Raw genomic sequence first — 23,237 nt, forward strand, 5'->3', positions numbered from 1 at the left:
ATTGTTCCACTCTATTCAGCATTCATCAGACCTATCATTGAATACAATGCCCCTTTTTGTATGTACCTAACCAAGCACATCCAACAATTGGAACATCCACAGAGGTTCCTCACTAAAAGAATACAGGGCATAAGTAACACATCCTACGCTGACCGCCTCAAAGCCCTATCCCTGTATTCTGTCTCCTACAGGCTGTTGAAGGGAGATGTACGTCTGGCATACAAGACATTGTCAGACCCCACCCTGTTGGAATTCCTGCATATCTACAAAACAAAGAGCACCAGACTTACCTGTTCTAAAGACTTAAACCTTGCCTGTGATATAAAAAGGACCTGCTGGAGAGAAAAGTATGTATCCAAGAGATGACCCCTTCTGCTAATATATCTCAGCATCATCACAGTATATTGTGTCAGTTAACCACTTCCCCAGAACAGAATGTGCCCTGTGACAAGTCTTTTAAAATATACTATGCAGAATTCACTATGGCTTTAACTTGGACTGGCAGACTTGTATTATCTGTACCAAGTAACTGATTTCTTTTCTCTGTGTTAGCATTAAATCATCATGGAATATCACAGTCGTAAAGTTTCTTGTGGAAAAGCTGAAGCTGGAATTGGCAAAGAGCTCCCACCACTACACAGACAAGGAACTGAAAGGTGGGTATGGATAAAAATTTGAACTATCAGTTCATTTCCCCTCTGCTTTTGTTCCACTGAGTTTGTCTCACATCTTCTGTTATTGCTTGATACATTTAACCAGCCTAATTGTGTAACCAGGATACAGTCCATGGGATGCAGATAGCTGAATGTTCTATATGTGACATTTCCAGTGCACATTTAATGTAAAGTTTCAAAAATAGCTTTTTGTTACCTCTACTGACACGAGTAGTAAAAACATTTACTGTATAACTGTGCCCAGACGTTTATTATAAAGCAGCCGATTCATAAGCCAGAAGTTTGAAAGTATTGTGACTGCTGCTGTTTACTGAATTAGCGAGTCTAGTTGCTAACTTTGCCTCTAAATTTCTAGCATTTAGTGTAGGAGAGACATACTGCCACATTGCTTAGTGTTACTGTCTCTCTACTTCCAAGTCTTAGATTCACTCCTGACCTCCAGACACTGTATAGCTAAGGTCTCAGTATGTCTGAGTGGGCTTTCTACATGTATTCTGGTTTCCACCCAAACCCCAGAGATGCATTGCTTAGTCTGATTGGCTACCGCAATAAATGTCCCCTAGATTTCTTCTGTAGAATTTTTCTCTTCCAGAGATCCCTTAAAAGGAAGCTTTGAATCATAGGTATTAACCTAACAGAATTAGTATGTAGGTAGTATGTTTGCTACCCACTGGATATGTTAGGAGCCACATAGTTATGGTGTAGCATACAGAGTTATGAAGGTGGTCATATTCCTTCAGCTGAATGTCTGTTATCAACCATATAGCTTCTGATATGGAAAGAGGAGTTATGACAAATTCAGCGCACCTTAACTCATTCCCTCCAGTACAGTTCATTTGAGTGTGTGCCTTTAACTCCCAGAGGGTGTGGCTTGAGCCTTTTAAAAATGAAGTTAACACCTTACAGTTCTGACAAATACTCATTGACAGAGGTCAAATATCAAAACAGCTGTGTTTGCCATCATGTATGCTTCAAGATAAAATATTCTGATACCTTGTATCTAGCATGGTTTTGGAATTATTAATGCAGATGTGAACAAGCAATATTTGACACCTAGAAGCACAGTAGGAGGTAACCGCATAAACCCCTGGAGGTGCACTCGGCTGTAACAAAAAGTACCTGTTTATAACCGTGCAGCAGTTTTTATTGTGAATAACATGACACAAATTTTACTTTCCAGTTCATGGTCGACTTCTCATTGTTATTTATTTATTTAGTTAGTTATTTGTTCGTTTTGTTTGTTTATTTTTACCTAAATATTTCTTGGAAAAGGAAGCCCTGTGCAAGGCAAAATTCTGTATATTTAGACAGGCTCCTTGTGATGTCTGCCCTGGGCATATAACTGAACAGTCTAAGAATGCAGTGGTTAAATGTAGCATGTTTATTACTTTGAGAAAAGCTACAGTTAATTAAGCAAGAAAAACATCACACATTTAGTGACTTCCTTGAGATGATTTGACAAAAAATGAAGCAATGGACTTTAAAAAAAATTGTTGCCATTTATTAAGAGAAGGGGTCACAAAATGCTTTGACAAGGCATTAGGTTTTTTTCATTTTCAGACAGATCATCTTGTGTTGTTGTTCTGACGCTTTGTGGCACAAGAGTCACTAGAGCTATATAACATTTCCTGCAAACCACAACGAGCGGTTTCACAAGGTTTAACATGCTTGGGATCTGGAAGATCACATCTGAGGGCTGGCATGTTTACCTTTCCACTATCCAGATTTTCACAAAATGCCCAGGTTTTTATCTCATATTTTTGGTCTGTTCCTCATAAAAGTGGTGTTTTTCTGGCAAATCATTGAATATTGAAGTCAATAAATAATGACAGATGTTTGAGTTTAAGACTTCCTATCCTTCAGAAAATGTATGCCAATGCAAACCCTGTTATTCTAGCAACTTTCTAAGTTTATAGGAGCAATAATTAAATCTGTCCCTGTTTTTGGGCCTTGGTCCCCCATTATTTTTGGGTTTTTTTTCCAGATGTGTTGCGCTAAGACATTGAGAGGCAGTGCTGCTGAATATGTAAAGTATGTAACCCCGACTTAATGTATATACTCCTAGCAAATGTTTTAAGCATATACCACGCTTATCAGGTAGTCCTACCCCAAACATAAACATCTAAGTGGAACATTCACATGGAAATGGACTGGAAAATGTTTTAACACCTCAGATAATTTTACAATCCTTGTCTTTTGGAAATGGACTGTAAGATTTTCTCCCCAGTTAATTTAATAATCCTTGTCTTTTGAAACATAATGTAAATCACATGCATGTATTTATATATTTAGGTTCATAGATGTGTACAAGGCTAATGGCCTTGGGACTTTTACAAGCCCAGCCATAGGATTACCCTGGCATCGTGCCACCATTTGTTAATTAATTTTTATACTTTGATGACACATACCATGTACCAGTCTCTTTCCTGAACTTTGAGGAAAGTGCTGAAAGCAAGCGTTACTTGTTTTTGAATTATTGCGAAATTGCCTTATTACTACTTAAAGCTACTTGTTTTTTTACTTTAAGACACGGATGAAGAAAATAATCCTTGTGGTCCAGTCCACTTATCTGCTATAACAAATAATTAAGTAAACAAAGATTAACTAAGGCTGTTTAAAACTGTTTGGATGAGGCATTGCAGTTTTTTATCACAGGACAAGCTGGGCACAGGCATTAGAGTGAGTGTGAGTGTGATAAAAGTAGGATGCAAATCTGTGGAGTAGTTATTTAAAAGAGATCATGAAGAGCCTTGGTGTGTATATCTGAAGGCTGTTGTGGACTGATAGTTAATTGTGCTTGTAAAAAGTGATGGAAGTGCTTAAACATGACAAGACCTGATGCAGAAGGAAGCTGGGAAATTAGGTGCAGGAAATTAATGGCTTGGACAATGTTAATACAAGTATTCAGTCAAGTGAAAGCACATCGTGAAGTTTCAATCATATCACTTTTCTAACTGTTAAGGCACAGAATAAAGTTAGGCTCAGGATGCCAAAGGAGATGGATCATTGCAGGTCTGCAGTGTGTTTACAGCCACTTCCACTAGCATCAAGGGATAAAGCCTCGACAATGACCCAGGAAAGCTAAGTTCAATAAGGGACTTGAGCTTCTGCTCCTGATGTAGAAGGAAGAGAGGACTAACAAGGCTTAGCCTGCTGCATTTTATTGGGGTGGGGATGTAGGAGCATATATCCTGAGTACATTTCAGTGTTAATATCTCCAGAAAGCAATTCTGACTGGGATCACATGGAGATGCTGTCTACAAGGGAGGCTAGGCTTTGATCTTCTTACATGGAGACTGTGACATTTATCATAAGCCCTATTGCATGCCGTTATTTTGGACACTACAGAGCATGTGCTGAGAAATGCAACAGCCCAGTTCATCAAGCCACCCTCTCTGAACAGCAGTGGTGTCTCTCAGACTCACTCCTTCCATTCTATGGCAAGCCATCCTTACCAGTAAGGTGGGGTTATGCACCCAGGTAGCACGGAATAATTAAATGTGACACTAAGGGGAGTTGGAACGGCTGCAGAAGACGTCAAGCCTAAAGCCAGATTGTCACATGCAGTAAAAAAAAAAAAAAAGTCTTGCAATACATAGTTTACTATTCATGCCCATAATAGTAGCTAATGTGTGTTTAAGACCTTGAGATCTGTACTTTTTCCTGCATACCGCAGAAACGGGGTAGGTTTTTAGATTTCTTTAAGGCAGTTTCTGTCAGTGTACACAGAATAAAGGTCATCTAGTCCCAGAGTAATTTTTTGATTGTTCCAGTAGGGGGAACCCTTCTAGTATAAATAGTTGGTCACATCTCCATTTCAGTCCAACCTTGTATTATAAATCAGCTATACGCTGAAGAATGGTATTTCTGTATTATTCTTCGTAATACATTTCTGTTTCTGAATGCCATTGTCTAGTTCAGTATCACAGCCTTGTGGATTGTAATCTGTGACAGGATTTTACAAAAACAATGCACTGCTTTACAGTAGAATACACAAAGACAAGAGTAGTATTAAGATAAATAATACAGTGTAGCTTTTATTTATAGATCTAGCTCACAGTAAGAAGATTGGGTAAAACGTTTCAGTTAGTTATACTTCACTACAGATTAAACAATAGACAAGTACAGTAGGCACTCTCAAGCAACCAGCAAAAAAATTGAAGAAATGCAAAACAATTTTCATGTGTTGCACTTTCTGTTCTCTCTCTTGCAGAAACATACCTTATGTTTTTAGAATTTTAGAGTTTTAAAAAGGAAGATGGGAATAAAATGTTCTTCATGTTTCACTGTTGCAGTTGTTACATTTGGGTAATCTGCTGGCAGGTTGCCCTCAGTCGGCTTGATTAACAAAGTCTTGGGTCCTGCGTCGATGACGTCAGGTCGTCAGGGGTATAAAACATGCAGCCGACGCCATTACATCAGTGTTTCTTGCCGTGCTGTGCCCGAAGTAGAAGCAGTTCGCAAGTGCCGATCAGCAGACTCCTGAAATTTTCGTTTTCGAGTTTCAGAACCAAAGTCCTCAACTAAAAGCTAAATAACCTGTTGGGGAAACTTTTTCTTGCTCCTTACCGATGTCAGTAAAAGTTAATAACTGCAATACTTGTGAGAAGCAAATACCTCATAAAGATTTTCATTTGTACTGTATTCCTTGCCTAGGCCCTGACCACGACGTACCTTGCTGTTGGTTTTGTGCTTTATTTAATCAACCCACTATCCGTCGTCTGTACATTTTTGCTTCTAAATATTTCGGTTCTCGGTTTAATTATCCAGAAATGACGTCGGTTAGCCATCCAACTACCGGAGTACCGAAAAAACGCAAAGAAAAAGACAGAGACAAGCTGTTGAGGTCCAAAACTGCCGACGACGCTTCTCCTAAGCCAATTGCCAGTTCGCCGGTACTCAGTGAGGTGCTTTTGCAGCCCCTAATACCCGCTACTTCTGATTCGCAGGCCTGTACTGATTCCCATTCGTATGCCGCGAGATGCTTTACCTGTGGACCCCGTGGATGTCTCTACCTTGGATGGGTCCGGAGCCGCTGTGCAGGCACCGACTTCTGAGGGTGTATTCAGGCCTACAGACTTGCATATTAAACCGACTCAATCTTCAATACTAAGGCCTAAATCTCGATCTGTGTCTAAAAAAACGATGCCCAGGCCACATGTTCAGGCCCCTATGCCTAAAAAATAAATGATCAAAATCGCTGAAGATTTAATTACTCTAATCAGGGGTAGTCAACCCCCCCCTCCCCTTCTAAGAGGCCTAGGGCTGAGCTTGACTATGACTCTTCTGAACAGGACTTTGTTTCTTCTGACTCTTGTAATGACCTGGATTTGTCCATACCTACTTATGAGGATTCTGATGCAGAGGATTCCATTCCCTCTGCCCCCCCCCCGTGGACTTTTCTTTTGGGGAAACTTTACATACCTTAAGGGAGCATTTCCACTGGGAAAGTCAGGAATTTTTTGAATACAAAAAAGAGGCTTAGGGATTTCCTTCTTCTTCCTCAGCATATGCCTTTGGCTATACTTCCTGTACTAGACATTGTTGATGATGTGTTTTCAGAATCCAGTACGGCCCCTGATTCCCTGCCTCCGACTCCTAGTAAATCAGACAGATACTACAGGGTTCCTGAGTCCCACAAATTCCTTTTCAAAAATCCTGTTGCGGACCCAGAAAACATTTCTCAGGGGCCCAAGGGCATTAAGGCTTATACTGCTAAAAATCCTACCCCTTCTGATAGAGACTCCAGGGCGCTGGATAGATGAGGTAAAAAGGTTTATACTTCTGCAACCTTGGAAATTGGGGCTTTAAACTGTCAATTTCATATGCTAAAATGTCAACAGCATATCATGGCACTGCTTAAACAGAAAATGATGTTGATTTCTGACTGTGTGGAAAATAAAGCTTTACAGGATTTATTGCATTCAGCTGAACAAGTTGGAAAACATACTTTGCAATGTGGTTTTGATTCTTTAGAGGCCTCTTGTAGGGCTGTTGTTACTGGGTCTGTGCTTAGAAGGCATGCTTGGCTTAAGGAGCAGTCTCTTCCTGATCATGTTAAAACAAAATTGTGGGATGCTCCTTTGCATCAGGACCGTCTGTTTGGCAATAAGGCTGAAGAAGTTCTAAAAAAGATGGAAGGTAAAGCTAAATCTATGCAAACTGTGAAAGATTTCTTACAAGTGCAACTTCCAAGATTTAGTAGGCACTGGCCTACTAAGAACTAGTCCTTTCCAGCTCCTTCTAGATCCACTCAAGCCAAACCCAGACACACCAAAAGCACCAGGTTTCAGTCCCAAGGGGCTCTCAGAACTATGCAATGGGGTGCTTCCACTTCCAAAATCTGGAAATAATAAGACACCACCCTATGGTAAACAGTCTCAATGACTTTCCTTTAAAATTACCAAGCACTTACCTCTCAACTGCCCCTTTGGTGGGAAAATTTGCTCTTCATGCAAAAAAACTGGCATCTTATAACCCAGGACAAATGGGTTTTAAATATAGTGTCCCAGGGAGTATACAGATTTCATTTCCACACGTTGCCAACTCCAAACGGGTGGCCAGACCTGCCCCCAAATCAGTAGGCAGAGGCTCAGAAACAAGTACTTTCCCTCTTAAACATAGGGGCTATTCAACAGGTACTAGAAGAGGAAAAGGGACAAGGTTTATATTCCAAGCTTTTCCTGGTACCCAGAAAAGACAAATCATGGCGTCCAATTCTGGACCTGTCTACTTTAAGCACCTTTCTGGACATTCCAAAATTCAAGATGTTGACTCTTCACCAGTTACTTCCTATGCTAGGCAAGGATGCCTGGTTGGCAACTCTAGATTTAAAAGAGGCTTACCTGCATATCCCAGTCAGAGAATCTTGCAGAAGATACCTATGCTTCAAAGCAGGCTATTTGCATTATCAGTTCTCTGCACTGCCCTTTGGCTTGTCTACTGTGCCCAGGGTATTCACAAAGTGCCTGGCTCCAGTAATTGCATTTTGCAGGCAAAGAAATATTCAAATATAACCATTCCTGGACGATTGTCTAATTCAGGCAGAAAACCAGGCCATACTTTTAAAACATCTGGCGTTTGTAAAAAGGGTTCTAACTTGTCTAGGGTACACCATAAACGAAAAGAAATCACAACTGGTACCCTCTCAAAAAATTACATTCCTGGGTGCACCCTCTCAAAAAATTACATTCCTGGGTGCAAGCTTGAATACAACTGCACAGATGGCTTTCCTCACGCCAGAAAAGCAAATTCATTTGGTGACTTACTTCAAACAGGTGGCCACAAAAACCCTGCTGTCTGCAAGACAAATAATGCAAGCCTTGGGGTTCATGGCTTCCTGCATTCTTCTAACTCCATATGCAAGACTGCATATGAGGAAACTTCAGTGGTACTTAAAAAGGTTTATGGAGTCAACATTGTCGCAGCCTGGAAATAATGATTCCTATCATACCTTGCTTACGCCTGGAGTTCCTATGGTGGGCAGAGGCCTGCCACCAAAACAAGGGACTGCCATTCACACCACCCCCTGCTGCCCAAACCCTAACTACAGACGCATCAGACTATGCATGGGGGCTCATTTGGCAGGGAAGTGCATTCAGGGCAAATGGAGCCCAAATCAAGTGCACCTACATATTAATCAAAAAGAAATGCTAGCTGTACAGAATACACTGACAGCCTTCAAGGACTACCTTCATCCAGGACAACTAATGGTAAAGACAGACAACACCACGGTTATGTGTTGAGCTACCAAGTACAACTACAAGCTCAATTCCTGCCAGGAAAGCTGAATATTCTGGCAGATGAACTAAGCAGAAATCTCATGGACCCACACGAATGGAAACTGGAGCCACAGATTTTCAATATGTTGACAAGCAAATGGGGGAGCCCAGACATGGATCTTTTTGCCTCACCCCAGAACTACCAGTTGGGCAAATTTTGCACAAGAACTCCTCACAAATAAGCCTGGAAGGTGGATGCTCCTTCCTTCAGCTGGAAAAACCTATCAGTCTATGCCTTTCCCTCTCTGCCTCTGCTCTCCAAAGTTCTGCTAAAAGTCAAACAGGACAAACCAAAAATGATTTTGATTGCTCCAGACTGGCCACGCCAACACTGGTACCCACTCCTGCTCAGTGTGTCACATATTTCTCTATGGCACCTGCCTCAGACACCTTCCTTACTGTCTCAGCAGGAGAACCAAATCCTGCACCCTCAGCTCCCAACATTGAATCTTGCAGCTTGGCTAATCACTTAAATTCCCCCTTAGCATCCCTCAGCAAACCTGTGATGGTTGTCATTTTGGAGGCAAGAAGACCTAGTACTAGAAAATCTTATGCTGACAAATGGAAAAGATTCTGTGCCTGGAATCAGTCTCAAGGGATGAGCACAGCAGCGCCCAATTTACCTCAGATTTTGCAGTACTTAACTGAGATGCTTCACAAGGGCCTGTCTTTTTCCTCCATTAAAATCCATGCCTCAGCCATTTCAGCTCATTACAACACAGAACCTCCCCTCTTCTCTCATCCTCTGCTCAAGCAGTACCTCAGAGGAGCCAAAAACTTGAGACCACCCAGGAGAGCCCCAACCCCTGCCTGGGACCTTAACTTTGTATTGGAGTAACTCACTCTATCTCCTTTCGAGCCAGCTGCTACTGCAGACTTAAAATTTCTTTCTTAGAAAACAGCCTTCCTTTTAGCAATCACTTCAGCTAGAAGGATATCTGAATTAAATGTCCTTATGGCAGTGGAGCCTTTCATCATCTTTCATGTGGACAGGATGTCACTTAGGACCAATCCATTATTCATGCCAAAGGTGGTATCCAGTGTGGCTCTTAATCAGTCCGTTCATTTGCCAATGTTCTTTCCCAATCCACAGAACAAGGGGGAGCAGATTCTGCATTCATTGGATGTACACAAATAACTTAGATTCTACTTGGACAGGACTAAATCTCAAAGAAAATCTGAACAACTTGTGGTAGCATTTGCTGCAGGGGCAGAGGGGAAGACTATTTCAAAATAAACCATTTCTAAATGGATAAGCCATTGCATTAATTTCTGCTAAAAGCACCATGGAAAACCTATCCCCCAGGGGATCAGATCTCATTCCACGAGGGCTGCATCTACTTCTGCAGCTTTTCTCAGAGGTGTTCCTACCAGGGATATTCTAGAAGCTGCTACCTAGAGTTCAGTTCATACTTTCACCAAGCATTATCACTTACCAATTTTCTCTAAATCCAGAGCTGGCTTTGCCACTGCTGTTTTGCAGGGCCTTATAGCTGGTCCTAATGCTGTATAAATCCATCCTCCCAACCATAGCTTTGGGAATCTACCCAAATGTAATGACTGCAACAGTGAACCACGAAGAACATAGTACAGTTATGTACACTTACCATAAATGTAGATGTCCGAGTGTATTCACTGTTGTAGTCCTGGTTACCCTCCCTCCAGCCCCCTGTTTTTCCCTTACTATACCTCTACTTTCTTTTACTATGCTTAAAAGCCTTTTTGGTGTATTTGCTTTTGGTTGGAGGTATATTTTTGTGTTTTTAATTATATATTTTGCTCCCCATTTGGGGGGTACCTGACATCTGGGGCAAGAAAAACTGATGTAATGGCGTCGGCTGCATGTTTTATACCACTGACGACCTGACGTCATGGAAGAAGGGACAGCAACTGACGCAGGACCCAAGACTTTGTTAATCAGGCCGACTGAGGGCAACTTACCAGCAGATTACCCAAATGTAATGACTGCAACAGTGAATACACTCGAACATCTACATTTATGGTAAGTGTACACAACTATACTTTCCCTCTCTCCCCAACCTGAGAACAAGTCAAACCAAACAAATAGAACAGGGTATGGTATTAGTCAGGTCTGTTTTTAAAAGTAACTCTCAAGCAACCAGAAACTACAGTTATCCGTCATCTGCCAATCCCCTTGGGTGCCGGTTAACTGAGAGTTTACTGTATCTGTTAATCAGACAGATTAGTTTTGCAAAAATTTGTATAGTGTTTGCGGTGCCAAAGAAAAACCCAGGAAGGAAGCAATAATGGAAAAGATAGTGACCTGAAATAGTAAGTAGGCAACAGTAATGGAGAACATACAAGGAGAAAGCAAATACAAAGTGAGGTACAGCAGAGCAATAAGGAAGGAAAAGCTTCAGCTACAAGTCCCTGACATTTGACTCAATAGGGTCTCAGCTCACTGAGTTCAACTCTTAGGGAGCTCAGCCTGGCAAAAAATGTTAAAGTATAAGTGTTTTTTAGCAGGGGACAAGCTCCTGCACCCTCCACATGGGGGGGCAAGCTTCCCATGCCCCCAAACTTACATACATACCAAGTGCACGGTGGCACGAACCCTTAAGAAAGGAGAAATTCCAAAAACAAAAGGAATCACTGCCTGTCGATTCTTAGGAACTGCAGGATCAGTGACTGGAAAACTGTGATCAGGGAGGTCAGCGGGGGGGGGGGTCCAAATCACCCGGGCGGCCGAGTGTCAGGGAGCTGAATTCAACCACAGGGATCCTTATCCACTTTATACTCAACAAGATGTAGGGAAACCAAAGGAAAAATAGTTAAGGTATGACAGACCGGGGGTGAGTGAGTCAACCATTAGATGTCTAAGACAACAAGTAAGAAAAGCAGCATATAACAATATACAGAGTGTATGTTTAACTCTGAGAAGTATGATCAGGATAACTAGGAAAAAGAAATAAAGATAATGATGAAGCAGAAGGTTAATGGAAAGTCAGGTTGCACCACAATTACATTTCCATTTTTTCTGAAGGTTGTTTTTTAATTCATTCTTGAATTATTTAGCTTCAAAAATGTGAAAATTGTTTCTGAAGCATACCTACGTACACTGAGTAGCAAAGGAGGGCAACAAATCTGTCCACCAAAGGCATGTGTTCTCTGAGGGTAGTGAACCAAGTACGAGTGTTAGTGAGTAGCAGTCCATGTATAAAGAATTTTTTGGACAAATTTTAACTGAATCAAAGCCAGTTTGTTGGCGAATTTTAGCTCGACATTCCAAATGGATAGTTAGGCCGTGGTGGTGCAGCGGTTAGCATTGTCACCTCACAGCAAGAGGTTCTCCCGTTCGATTCTTGGCTGGAGCGCCTTCTGTGTGGAGTCTGCATGTCCTCCCTGTGGTCGAGTGACGTTAAAGACATGCAGGTACGTGCGTGCGTGAATGGGCATGCCTTCCTTGAAGGTTGGGTGTCGGGCTGACAACTCAGCTCCGTAAAAATCCACTGCCAATCATTAAACAATGGGAGTTCCACTGTGGCGACCCCTAACCAGGAAAAGCCAAAAGACTATTATTCCAAATGGATAGTTATCATGGCCTGCAGTGAAGTGAGCTATTCTGTTGTAGGCTAGTTCGAGTTTCTGGTGTAAAGAAGATGTAAGCTACATAAGAAGTTGCACAGAACAGAATAAAACAGGAAGAAAATATGCAGTATCTGTTGTGTGTAAGGATGGGTAAGTAAGGTTTTCCACTGTATGGTCTGCTAAGCTTTTGGTTTGTTCTAGAATTAAGAGTATATACATATATATATAATTTTAGCTGATTGTCAGGTCACATACCACAGCAGTGATGTTATATGTTGTACTTCTTATGTGATGGATTTCTCGAAAGAGGCAATGTTAAGGCTTAGGTTAAGGTTGGCTTTGACTTGAGTCTACGTTGGAGTCAAGGATCAGTTAATGTGTGTGGGTAACTAAGAGACAGTTACAGTGCTTCAGAGTAAACAAGGAGTAGATGTTCTTCCTGTGTCACTGTTGCAGTCATTACATTTGAGTAATCCTGCTGACAGGTTGCCCTCAGTCGGCCTGAATTCCAAAGTCTTGGGTCCTGCATCGGCTGTCGTCGCCCCTTCCCTGACGTCAGGTCGTCAGGGGGTATAAAAGAAGCAGCCAATGCCATTTTCTTTAGTCGTTCTTGCCGCGCGGTGCCTGAAGCAGAAGCAGTTCGCAAGTGCCGGTCGGCCGACTCCTGAGATTTTTGAGTTCGAATTTCAGATTTGAAGTCTTCTATAAAGTTAAGTACCCCGTTGGGGAAACTTTTTTCTTGCTCCAGAACCGATGTCAGAAAAAGTTAATAATTGCATTTCTTGTGGGAAGCAAATACCTCATAAGGACTTTCATTCTTACTGTATTCCTTGCCTAGGCCCTGATCATAACTTCCTGGGTTTTCGGTTTTGTGCTAGATTTAACCAACGCACTATTAAGCGTCGGTATGATTTTGCTTTAAACTACTTTGGACGCAGGTTTAATTATCCAGAAATGTCGTCGGAAAGCCATCCGACTACTGGAATTCACAAAAAACGCAAAGAAAAATAAAGACAGCCGAGGCCCAAAACTGACGACGAAGCTTCTCCTAAGCCAGTCGCCAGTTCGCTGGTTCTCAGTGAGGCGCTTTCGCAGCCCCTGATAACCGCTACTTTAGAGTCACAGGCCGCTACCGACTCCCACGTGGAGTCGGCCATGCCACTGGAAACTCAAGGTATTGCAGCCTCGGACACTAACCCTTCAGATGGGTCCGGAGCCGCTGAGCAGGCACCGGCTTCTGAGGGTGTATTTAGACCCAAACAGCTATACATTAAACCGACTTCAAAGGCAAAGACTAAAGCACCTTCAAAGGCAAAGAAGCAAACTCAAGAGCCACGTGGACAGGCCTCCATGCCCAAAAAACAGATGCTCAAAATGGCCGAAGACTTGATTACCTTGATCAGGGGTTCCCATCCCCCTCCTGATAAGAGGTCTAGACAAGAGACTGATTATGAATCTTCAGATCAGGTTTCCATTTCTTCTGATTCCTCTTCTGATCAGGAATATTCTTTTCCCCCCATGAGGATTTTGATGCTGAAGAATCCATACCTTCAGCTTCTCCTCCTGAGGACTATTCTTTTGGGGAAACCTTACATACCATGAGGGAGCATTTCCACTGGGAGAGCCAAGATTTTTCAGAATCTAAAAAGAGGCTCAGGGATTTCCTGTTACTACCTCAGCACAAGCCACTAGCCATCCCTCCTGTGTTAGACATTGTAGATGATGTGTTTACGGAGTCTAGCCTTACCCCTGACTCCTTACCTCCAGCTCCTGTTAAGCCTGACAGATATTACAGGGTTCCTGACTCACATAAATTCCTTTTTAAAAACCCTGCTGCAGACCCAGAAACTATTTCTCAGGGTCCCAATGGAGTTAAGGCTTCCGCTGCAAAAAACCCTACCCCTTCTGACAGGGATTCTAGGGCACTGGATAGAATGGGAAAAAAAGGTTTACACATGTGCTACCTTGGCTGTAAGGGCCTTAAACTGCCAGTTTCATATGCTCAAATATCAGCAACATGTCATGGCATTGCTTAAACAGAAAATGTTGTTAAACTCTGAATGTGCAGAAAGCAAGGAAATGCAGGATATATTGCATGCAGCTGAACAAGTTGGAAAACATACTTTGCAGTGTGGTTTTGATTCTTTAGAGGCCTCCTGCAAGGCCACAGTTATAGGTTCTGTAATTAAAAGGCATGCTTGGTTAAAGGAACAAAATCTACCTGATCATGTTAAAGTTAAATTATTAGATGCACCTTTACAGCATGATACTTTGTTTGGTGTTAAGGCAGAAGATGTGTTAAAGAAAAATGGAAGACAAGGCTAAATCTATGCAAACGGTCAAAGATTTCTTGCAAGTACAGCCACCTAGGTTTAGTAGACACTGGCCAACAAAGAATTGGTCCTTTCCTGTGTCAGACAGACCTCAAAGGGGCAGACCCAGATGCCCTAGAGGCAGATCCCAGCCGCAAGGTTCATACAGGTCAAAGAAATGGGGTGCTTCTACCTCCAAAAGTGGAGAAGACAAATCACGACCTTACAGGAAACAGTCCCAATGACTTCCCCCTGCCTGCACCAAGCACTTATTTCCTGGCAGCACCTTTAGGGGGAAAATTAGCACTTTTTTCACAAAATTGGCACATTATAACCCAGGACAAGTGGGTTCTAAATATCGTGTCACAAGGCTACAAGTTCCATTTCCATACCCTGCCAAAGGCAAACGGCTGGCCAGATCTGCCAAAAAATCAATGGGCAGAGGCACAAAAACAAGTCTCATCCCTCATGGACATGAGGGCCATTCAACAAGTGCCAGAGCAAGAGCGGGGACAAGGATTTTACTCAAGACTGTTCTTGATACCCAGAAAGGACAATTCCTGGAGGCCAATACTGGACCTATCGATTCTGAACACATTCCTGGATATACCAAAATTCAAAATGTTGACTTTGCAGCAGCTTCTGCCCATGCTGGGCAAGAATGCTTGGCTTGTAACTTTAGATCTAAAAGAGGCATACCTGCATGTCCCGATCAGATAAATATGCAGAAGATACCTCAGATTCAAGGCTGGCTCAATGCATTACCAATTCTCTGCACTGCCCTTTTGCTTCTCTACTGCTCCCGGGGTCTTTACAAAGTGCCTGGCACCAGTAATTGCATTCTGCAAACAAAGAGGAATACAAATATATCCTTACTTGGACGACTGTCTAATTCAAGCAGAGACAAAGGACATCCTTCTACAGCATCTGGCGTTCATGAAAAAACTTCTAACATGCCTAGGGAACACAGTCAATGAAAAGAAATCAAAACTAGTACCCCCTCAAGAGATAATATTCCTGGGTGCAAGCTTAAATACAACTGCCCAGATGGCTTATCTCACACCAGACAAATAAATGCAACTGACTACCTATTTCAAAATGTTAGCAACAAAAAGCCCAGTTATCCGCAAGATAAATTCTGCAGGCTTTGGGCTTCATGGCATCCTGCATCCTGCATCCTTCTAATTCCATATGCAAGACTACATATGAAGAAACTTCAATGGTACCTAAAAAGTGTTTGGACTCAATATTGCCACAGCCTGGAAACTATAATTACTCTCATTCCCTGCCTGCAACAGGAGTTTCGATGGTGGGAAAGGCTTGTCACCAAAACAAGGGACAGCCATTCACGTTACCCCCAGCCAGGCAGACACTAACAATGGATGCATCAGATTATGCCTGGGGGGCCCACATGGCAGGAAGATGCATTCAGGGAACATGGACCTCAAACCAAATGCATCTACATATGAATCAAAAAGAGATGCTAGCTGTTCAAAATGCCCTGACAGCCCTCAAGGGCCTACTTCATCCAGGACAACTACTGATAAAGACAGACAACACCACGGTCATGTAGTATATAAACAAGCAGGGGGGCACACATTCTTACCCCCTTTGCAGACAAGCCATGACTTTGTGGGAGACAGCATTGACTTACCAAGTACATCTGCAGGCACAATTCCTGCCAGGAAGGAAAAATACTCTGGCAGACGAACTAAGCAGAAACCTCATGGATCCCCATGAGTGGCAGCTGGATCCACAAGTCTTCAGCATGATAACAGGGAAATGGGGATGCCCGGACATAGATCTATTTGCCTCCCCTCACAGCTACCAACTAAAGAGATTCTGCACAAGGATTTATCACAAACAAGCATGGAAAGTGGACGCCCTATCCTTCAGCTGGAAAAAACTATCAGTATATGCCTTTACCCCTCTGCCTCTCCTCCCCACAGTACTCCTAAAGGTCAGACAGGAGAAGCCAAAGATGATACTGATTGCACCAGATTGGCCCCGCCAGCACTGGTACCCAATATTAAGGAGCTTGTCTCAATGCCCAGCTTGGACCTTACCTCAAGTACCGCATCTACTCTCCCAGCAAAACAATCAAATCCTACACAGCCAGCTCAGGACTTTAAACCTTGCAGCATGGCGTTTAACGTAGTCATACAAAACACACCTCTCAGCAAAGCTGTGATGGATGTCATTTTGGAAGCCAGAAGGCCTAGTACTAGAAAATCTTATGCTGGAAAATGGAAGAGATTCTGTGCTTGGAGCCAGGCACAAGGAACAGATACAGCTGTGCCAAATATTCCTCAGATTTTACAATACTTAACTGAGATGCTGGACAAAGGCCTATCTTTCCCATCTATTAAAATTCATGCCTCTGCCATTTTGGCTCATTACAATGCAGAGCCACCAATCTTTTCTCATCCATTATTAAAACAGTACCTCAGAGGAGCCAAAAATTTAAGGCCTCCAAGGAGATCACCAATGCCTGCATGGGACCTCAACTATGTCTTGGAAAAACTCACCCTGCCTCCTCTTGAGCCAGCTGCTACTGCTGATATAAAGTTTTTATCTTGGAAAACAGCTCTGCTCCTAGCAATAACTTCGGCAAGACGAGTTTCAGAACAGGCACTCATGGCTGTGGAACCTTTTATAATTTTTTATCCGGACAGGGTCTCCCTGAGGACAAACCCAACATTTATGCCTAAAGTGGTGTCCAGTGTGGCTCTTAACCAAACCATTCATCTGTCAACTTTTTATCCAAATCCACAAAACAAGGGGGAACGAATTCTGCATTCTTTGGACGTACACAGACAGCTTAGATTCTACTTGGTCAGAACCAAAGTTTTCAGAAAGACACAGCAATTGCTAGTGGCATATGCTGCAGGATCACAAGGAAAGGCTATCTCAAAGCAGACTATTTCAAAATGGATAGGCCACTGCATTAGTTTCTGCTACTTATACCATGGCAAGCCAGTGCCTAAGGACATTAGGCCACATTCCACCAGAGCTGCAGCCACTTCAGCAGCCTTCCTCAGGGGAGTACCAACCAAGGACATTTTAGAGGCAGCTACTTGGAGTTCAGTGCACACCTTTACAAAGTACTATCATCTGCCACTCTACTCTAAATCCAGGGCAGGCTTTGCCACTGCAGTTCTCAGGGTCTCATAGCCACCCCTAATGCTGTTTAGCTCCAGCCTCCCAACCATAGCTTTGGGAATCTACCCAAATGTAATGACTGCAACAGTGAAACACGAAGAGCATAGTACTGTTGTGTACACGTACCATAAATGTAGATGTTCGAGTGTATTCACTGTTGCAGTCCAGGTTACCCACCCGCCATCCCCCCTTTTCTTCTGATGGAACCTATCTTTCCTTCTCTGATTTATACAACCTATGTTGTGTATTTGCTTGTGGATGAAGGTAACGTTTATATTGCTGCATGTAATTTTATATATAGATATAAATTTTGGCTACCCTTTTAGGGGGCACCTGACATCTGGGACAAGAAAAACTAAAGAAAATGGTGTTGGCTGCTTCTTTTATACCCCTGACGTCAGGGAAGGGGTGACGACAGCCGATGCAGGACCCAAGACTTTGGAATTCAGGCCGACTGAGGGCAACCTGCCAGCAGGATTACTCAAATGTAATGACTGCAACAGTGAATATACTCGAACATCTACATTTATGTTAAGTGTACACAACTGTACTTTAATGAGTGTGGGTAAACAAGGGCAATTACTGTGCTTCGGAATAAACAAAGGGTAGTTACTGTGCATGGGAATAAACATGGGACATTTACTGTGCTTGGTAGTAAACAAAGGACAATTTCTGTGCTTGGGAGTAAACAAGGGACAATTACTGTGCTTGGAGTAAATAAGAGATAATTACTGTTATTCAGAGTAAACAAAGGGCAGTTACCGGGCATGGGAGTAAACAGCATAGATTTGTTTTTTTTGTTGTTTTTTTTAGCATTAAGGTGAAAGCCCATACAACCAAGTCATTGCTGTACAGACTGAAAGCTGTCTTGAAGTTTAGTGCTAACAGCAGAGGGAGTGAAATCATACAGGGGGATGGTAGTCATGTACATATCGTATGAGCTGTGAGTCTTCGCAGTGGTTGGTCATATCTAACAAATGGTGCAAAGGGTGGGCCAAGAACAAAAGCCCTGTAAAGTTCAAGGGCAACTAACAGAGACTAGAAAATCACTGCCCCATTTTCATATTGTTCTCTATGTTCGAGATACCTGAAGAACAACTTAGCGTCACTCAAGCTCAGCCTGTATTTAGATAGGTTTCAGGAGTTTAGTACAGCACAACGTGTCAGATGCCTTTGACAGGCCTACCCCCAATGTATTGGCTTCTGTTAAGTTTGTTACAGATGTACCCTACCTTATTACTGCTGTGTTTGATCTAAAACCATGCTGAGAGTTTGATGTCAAGTTTGGACTAATTAAATGTTGATGAAAACGATGATGAACACATTTTCCAGGATATTGGAGCGGGGTGAAAGGAATGTAATGAGCTGATAGTTTTTCAAGATTAATGAGGATCAATCTTTATATAGGGGTCCCACCAGGGTCTGTTTCCACATGCTAGGGGACATATCTATCATTGTTAGAATGACTGATAAGAATACATACTGGAAAAAGAGTTAACTTGGCTGTAATCTTTAGGAACTCTAGAAGAGGCTGTCTGAGGCAGGTGATCCAGGCTTATGTTTTATACAGAATTATGTACAACTGTCACTTGTAGGGGTATGTTCATGATTGCTTGCTGATTGAGAAGCTGTGTACTGCTTCATGAAGGAAATGAGCAAATGTGTTGGCTACTTCATTAAGTTGGAGAAGAGAGGGTATTGTACTGGGCAAAGAATTACATCATTTTCAGATATGATGAGAGAATGTTTACTTTTCCTCATCAAGAGGAACTAAAATCTTGCATTATGAAAAACAGCAGGCTAAATGATGAAAAGGTTATTGGTAAATGTAAGAGAGGGGTTGATCTTTCACTGTACTCCTTTCTGTAGGCAAATCATGGGAGAAGCACAGATGTGTTAATACAGAACGTGTAAAATATTAGTAAAGTGGGAGGCTTTACTAATACATAACAGTGAGTCAAATTTAAGTTGATAGAGAGAAAGCCAGCATCATGAATAGAGCGGTGAAATGTACACATTGTTAAAGTAATGTAGATTGTTGCAGATACTAAAAAGTTAAAGACGGAACAAACACTCAAGGTAGTACCCATACAAATAATAAACGAGTGTAACTATTCTTGAAATATTTCTTCGGGCGTGCAAAATTATGTACATGTGAATTTATGTTTAGAATCCCCTTCTAATCCATTTATGTGGTTAAAAAAATGTTTATGACTACATTTTGAACTACTGAAGAGGAATAAAATGGAAGGAGACTTTACAGCATACCGGCACTATTAGGTTTTACCTCATATCATGCGTTCCGGCCCCAAAACCCGGACCACACCACAAAAGGAGGGGGTGTATCCATATTCATAAAGGATACCCACACCTCCAGGTTGGTGGCAACGCATAAGCTTGAAACCATCCAGGTGCAACTAACCATAGGCAAAACTGCTCTACAAATTGTAGCATGCTACAGGCCACCCTCTCAAACTCAGGAACCCCACACAGCCTTCCTGAAGACACTGGAGGGTATAAATGTATCTCCAAACACCATCATATTGGGTGACTTCAACTACCCGAATATAGACTGGGAACATTACTCAAGCCCTAACTTTCTAGCCCAACGGTTCCTGGAGTTCATAAATTCAAATGCCATGGAACAGCTAGTCACTGTTCCCACGAGAGGAGAAAATATACTAGATCTCATTGTCACAAACATGGGGACAAAATGCTCCACACGGAAGTATATCCCTCATTGGTGAGATCTGATCATAAACTAATCTCACTGGAAATCCACATCCGCCCCACCCAAAACAAAAAAGACCATAGTGAAGAACTTCTCTAAAGCAAACTTCACACTACTTAAGACTGGTGTGGTATCCTTCAAGGCCCCTGAGCCAGTGGAAACCACAACCCAAGCTGCGGAAGCCCTTACAAATGCCTTCTATGAACACCTCCAGGACTGCATGGATCAGGCAATCCCAAATAAAACCAAGACTCTTTCCACAAAGGGCAAACGTCCAGTCTGGTGGACCCCAGCCATTAACAAACTTTACAATAGGAGGAGAAAACTATTACATGATAGAACAAAATCCATAAAAGGGAAGTCACCCCTGATCATTATTAGTAAAAAAATACGAGCACTCATAAAATCAACTAAGGCCAATTTTGAGAGAAAAATTGCCATGGATTCAAAGGACAATCATAAGGCCTTTTTCAGCTATGTTAGGAACCTGGGTGGAAACTCCCAGATATGCTCAGAATTAGTCCAAAATGATACAAAAATCACTGAACCCACAGACATTGCCAACATACTGGCAGACAGGTTCAGTGCAAACTTCACCCCTCCCCTAAAGGAGAGATAACTATCCCAGCCGAGTGTAGCCTCCCAGACATCTCAAATGCGCAGGTGAAAGCTGCTCTCTCTAAAGCTAAAAACACAGCATCAATGGGACCGGATGGTGTCCCCAGCTGTGTGCTACACGAGCTAAATGAGGAATTAAACCCGCACATAAGGCAGCTGTTTAATCTCAGCCTTACCACAGGATACGTGCCCAAGGAGTGGCGTCGGCAACTGTGGTCCCACTCCACAAAGGCGCCTCTCGGACCCTGGTAATTACGCCCCATAAGCTTAACAAGTCTAGTCTGCAAAGCTATGGAGAGGATCATAATGGAGCTCATAAACAAAGATATAGGGGACTTGCAGACATTGGACCCGACCCAGTTTGGCTTTGTCAAGGGAAGATCATGCCTTTTGAACTTGGTCGACTTCTTCGAAACAGTCACCAAGGGCATTGATGAGCGAAAGGCAGTCCATACAGCCTACCTTGACCTTGCAAAGGCTTTCGACACAATACCCCACTCGGGTATTGTAGAAAAACTTACCAGCTTAAATGTAAACCCATATGTCACAAGATGGGTTGCAAACTGGCTTAAGGACAGAACCCACAGGGTTAGAGTTGCTGGCACTGTGTCAGACTCCAAGCCGGTCACAAGTGGTGTCCCACAGGGCTCGGTCCTTGGCCCCTATTGTTTGGCATCTACTTCTCAGAAGTACAGGCCAACATGGGAGGACTTTGGCTGACAAAGTTTGCAGACGACTGCAAACTGGGCCATAGTGGAAAGTGCATCGGACACGGATATCCTTCAGAAGGGACTCACGGAAACAGATAGCTGGTGCCAGAGCCATGGCCTGAAGTTAAACGCCAAAAATATATAGTCATACCCTTCGGGAAAAACAAGGTAACCCCAAGCTACCATATAGGTGGCAATCCACTAAGCACAGAAGAGGTTATCAGGGACCTGGGGACCCAGGTTGACAGTGGCCTTTCTTTTGACACTCACGTTGCTAAAGTGGTTAGAAAGACCTTCTACATTGCCCACCTGATCATGAAGGATTCACATCCAGATCTAGTGAGGTCATTGTTCCCCTGTACTCTTCACTTATCAGACCAATGATCGAGTACAATGCCCCATTCGGGATGTATCTCACCCGACATCTGCAGCAATTGGAGAGACCCCAAAAGTTCCTCACCAAAAGGATAAAGGGACTCCAAAATCTGTCATATGCTGCCAGATTGAAGAAACTCCAGCTCTATTCAGTCGCATACCGCCTGCTCAGAGGTGACATGTGCCTGACATACAAGGTCATGTCCAACCCGAATTAATGGACATGCTCCACCTCAAAAATCCAAATCCACCAAAACCACTAGAGCAAGCGACTTAAACCTTAGCACGGATATAAATAGGGCGTGCTGGAGGGATAGATTTATCACTCAGAGACTCCCTATGCTGTGGAATAAAATCCCGGTCCATGTGAGGCAGAGCACCTCGCTGACTCTGTTCAAGAGAAATCTAGACCTGTGGATGGGAGATCGTAGGTTTACCCCGGGAATCATCTCTGTGTCACTGCTGGACAGAGGCACAACAAACTAATGGGCACAGTATTTTTTCATATAAGGGGTGGCGTAAGCCACAAAAATTTGGGCTAGGCTTATAAATGCCTTAGGGCAGATAGCCTAGTATAAACCTATGAACCTATGAACCTATGAACATGGAGGAAAAAATAAATTAATACATTTGATTATAGTGAATATACTAAAAACTAATGTCTTTCAGCTTTTCTCGGTTAGGGGGTGCCACAGAGGAACTCTGGTCCGCTAATGACTGGCAGTGGAATTTTTTACAGTGGCGAGTTGCCAGCCCAATGCCCAATCTTCAAAGAAGGCACACCCATTCACGCACACACCTACCTGCATGTCTTTAAACGTCACTCAACCACGGGGAGGACATGCAGACTCCACACAGAATGTGCTCCAGCCGAGAATCAAATGGGAGAACCTCTCACTGTGAAGCGACAATGCTAACCGCTGCACCACTGTTGATATATAGGGAAAATGCAGCTCTATATAGGGCAGGATTTAGAAAGCAATCCTTAGCTTTGGGAAACTACTGCAGTTGAAAGTAGCAGTTTCTAGGATTGCGGTAAATATGATTCAGAGTCCTATTAGGTGCAATGAGGAAAGACCTCATTATTGGCTTATTGCATGTCTCTGAATTATATGGCGTTACTGCTAGTACTAATCGGCACTTTCCTGCAGTAATCAGCACAGGTGTCCCATGCATTGTGTTAGCGTAGGCACTGCCCTCATTCATTCTCCCACAAAAGTACACACATTCAACACATTCAAACATACAGCTATTCTGCCACACGTGCGCACACGCACACTATATATATATATATATATATATATATATATATATATATATATATA

The 23,237-nt window shown here is 42.7% G+C and overlaps 1 protein-coding gene across 1 annotated transcript in view; it reads left to right on the forward strand.

Annotated features, from left to right (window-relative positions):
* The window catches only part of CCHR16.PART0H14orf93 (chromosome chr16.part0 C14orf93 homolog), a 670,150-nt gene that overhangs the window by 522,291 nt on the left and 124,622 nt on the right, over positions 1-23,237 (forward strand). Inside the window, exon 5 of the mRNA XM_044058553.1 lies at positions 553-656. Coding sequence (XP_043914488.1) covers positions 553-656 — 104 coding nt within the window. The remainder of the gene's footprint in view (positions 1-552; positions 657-23,237) is intronic.

Source organism: Protopterus annectens, chromosome 16.part0, assembly GCF_019279795.1.
Source record: "Protopterus annectens isolate FY-2018-M chromosome 16.part0, PAN1.0, whole genome shotgun sequence".
NCBI classification, from domain to species: domain Eukaryota; kingdom Metazoa; phylum Chordata; order Ceratodontiformes; family Protopteridae; genus Protopterus; species Protopterus annectens.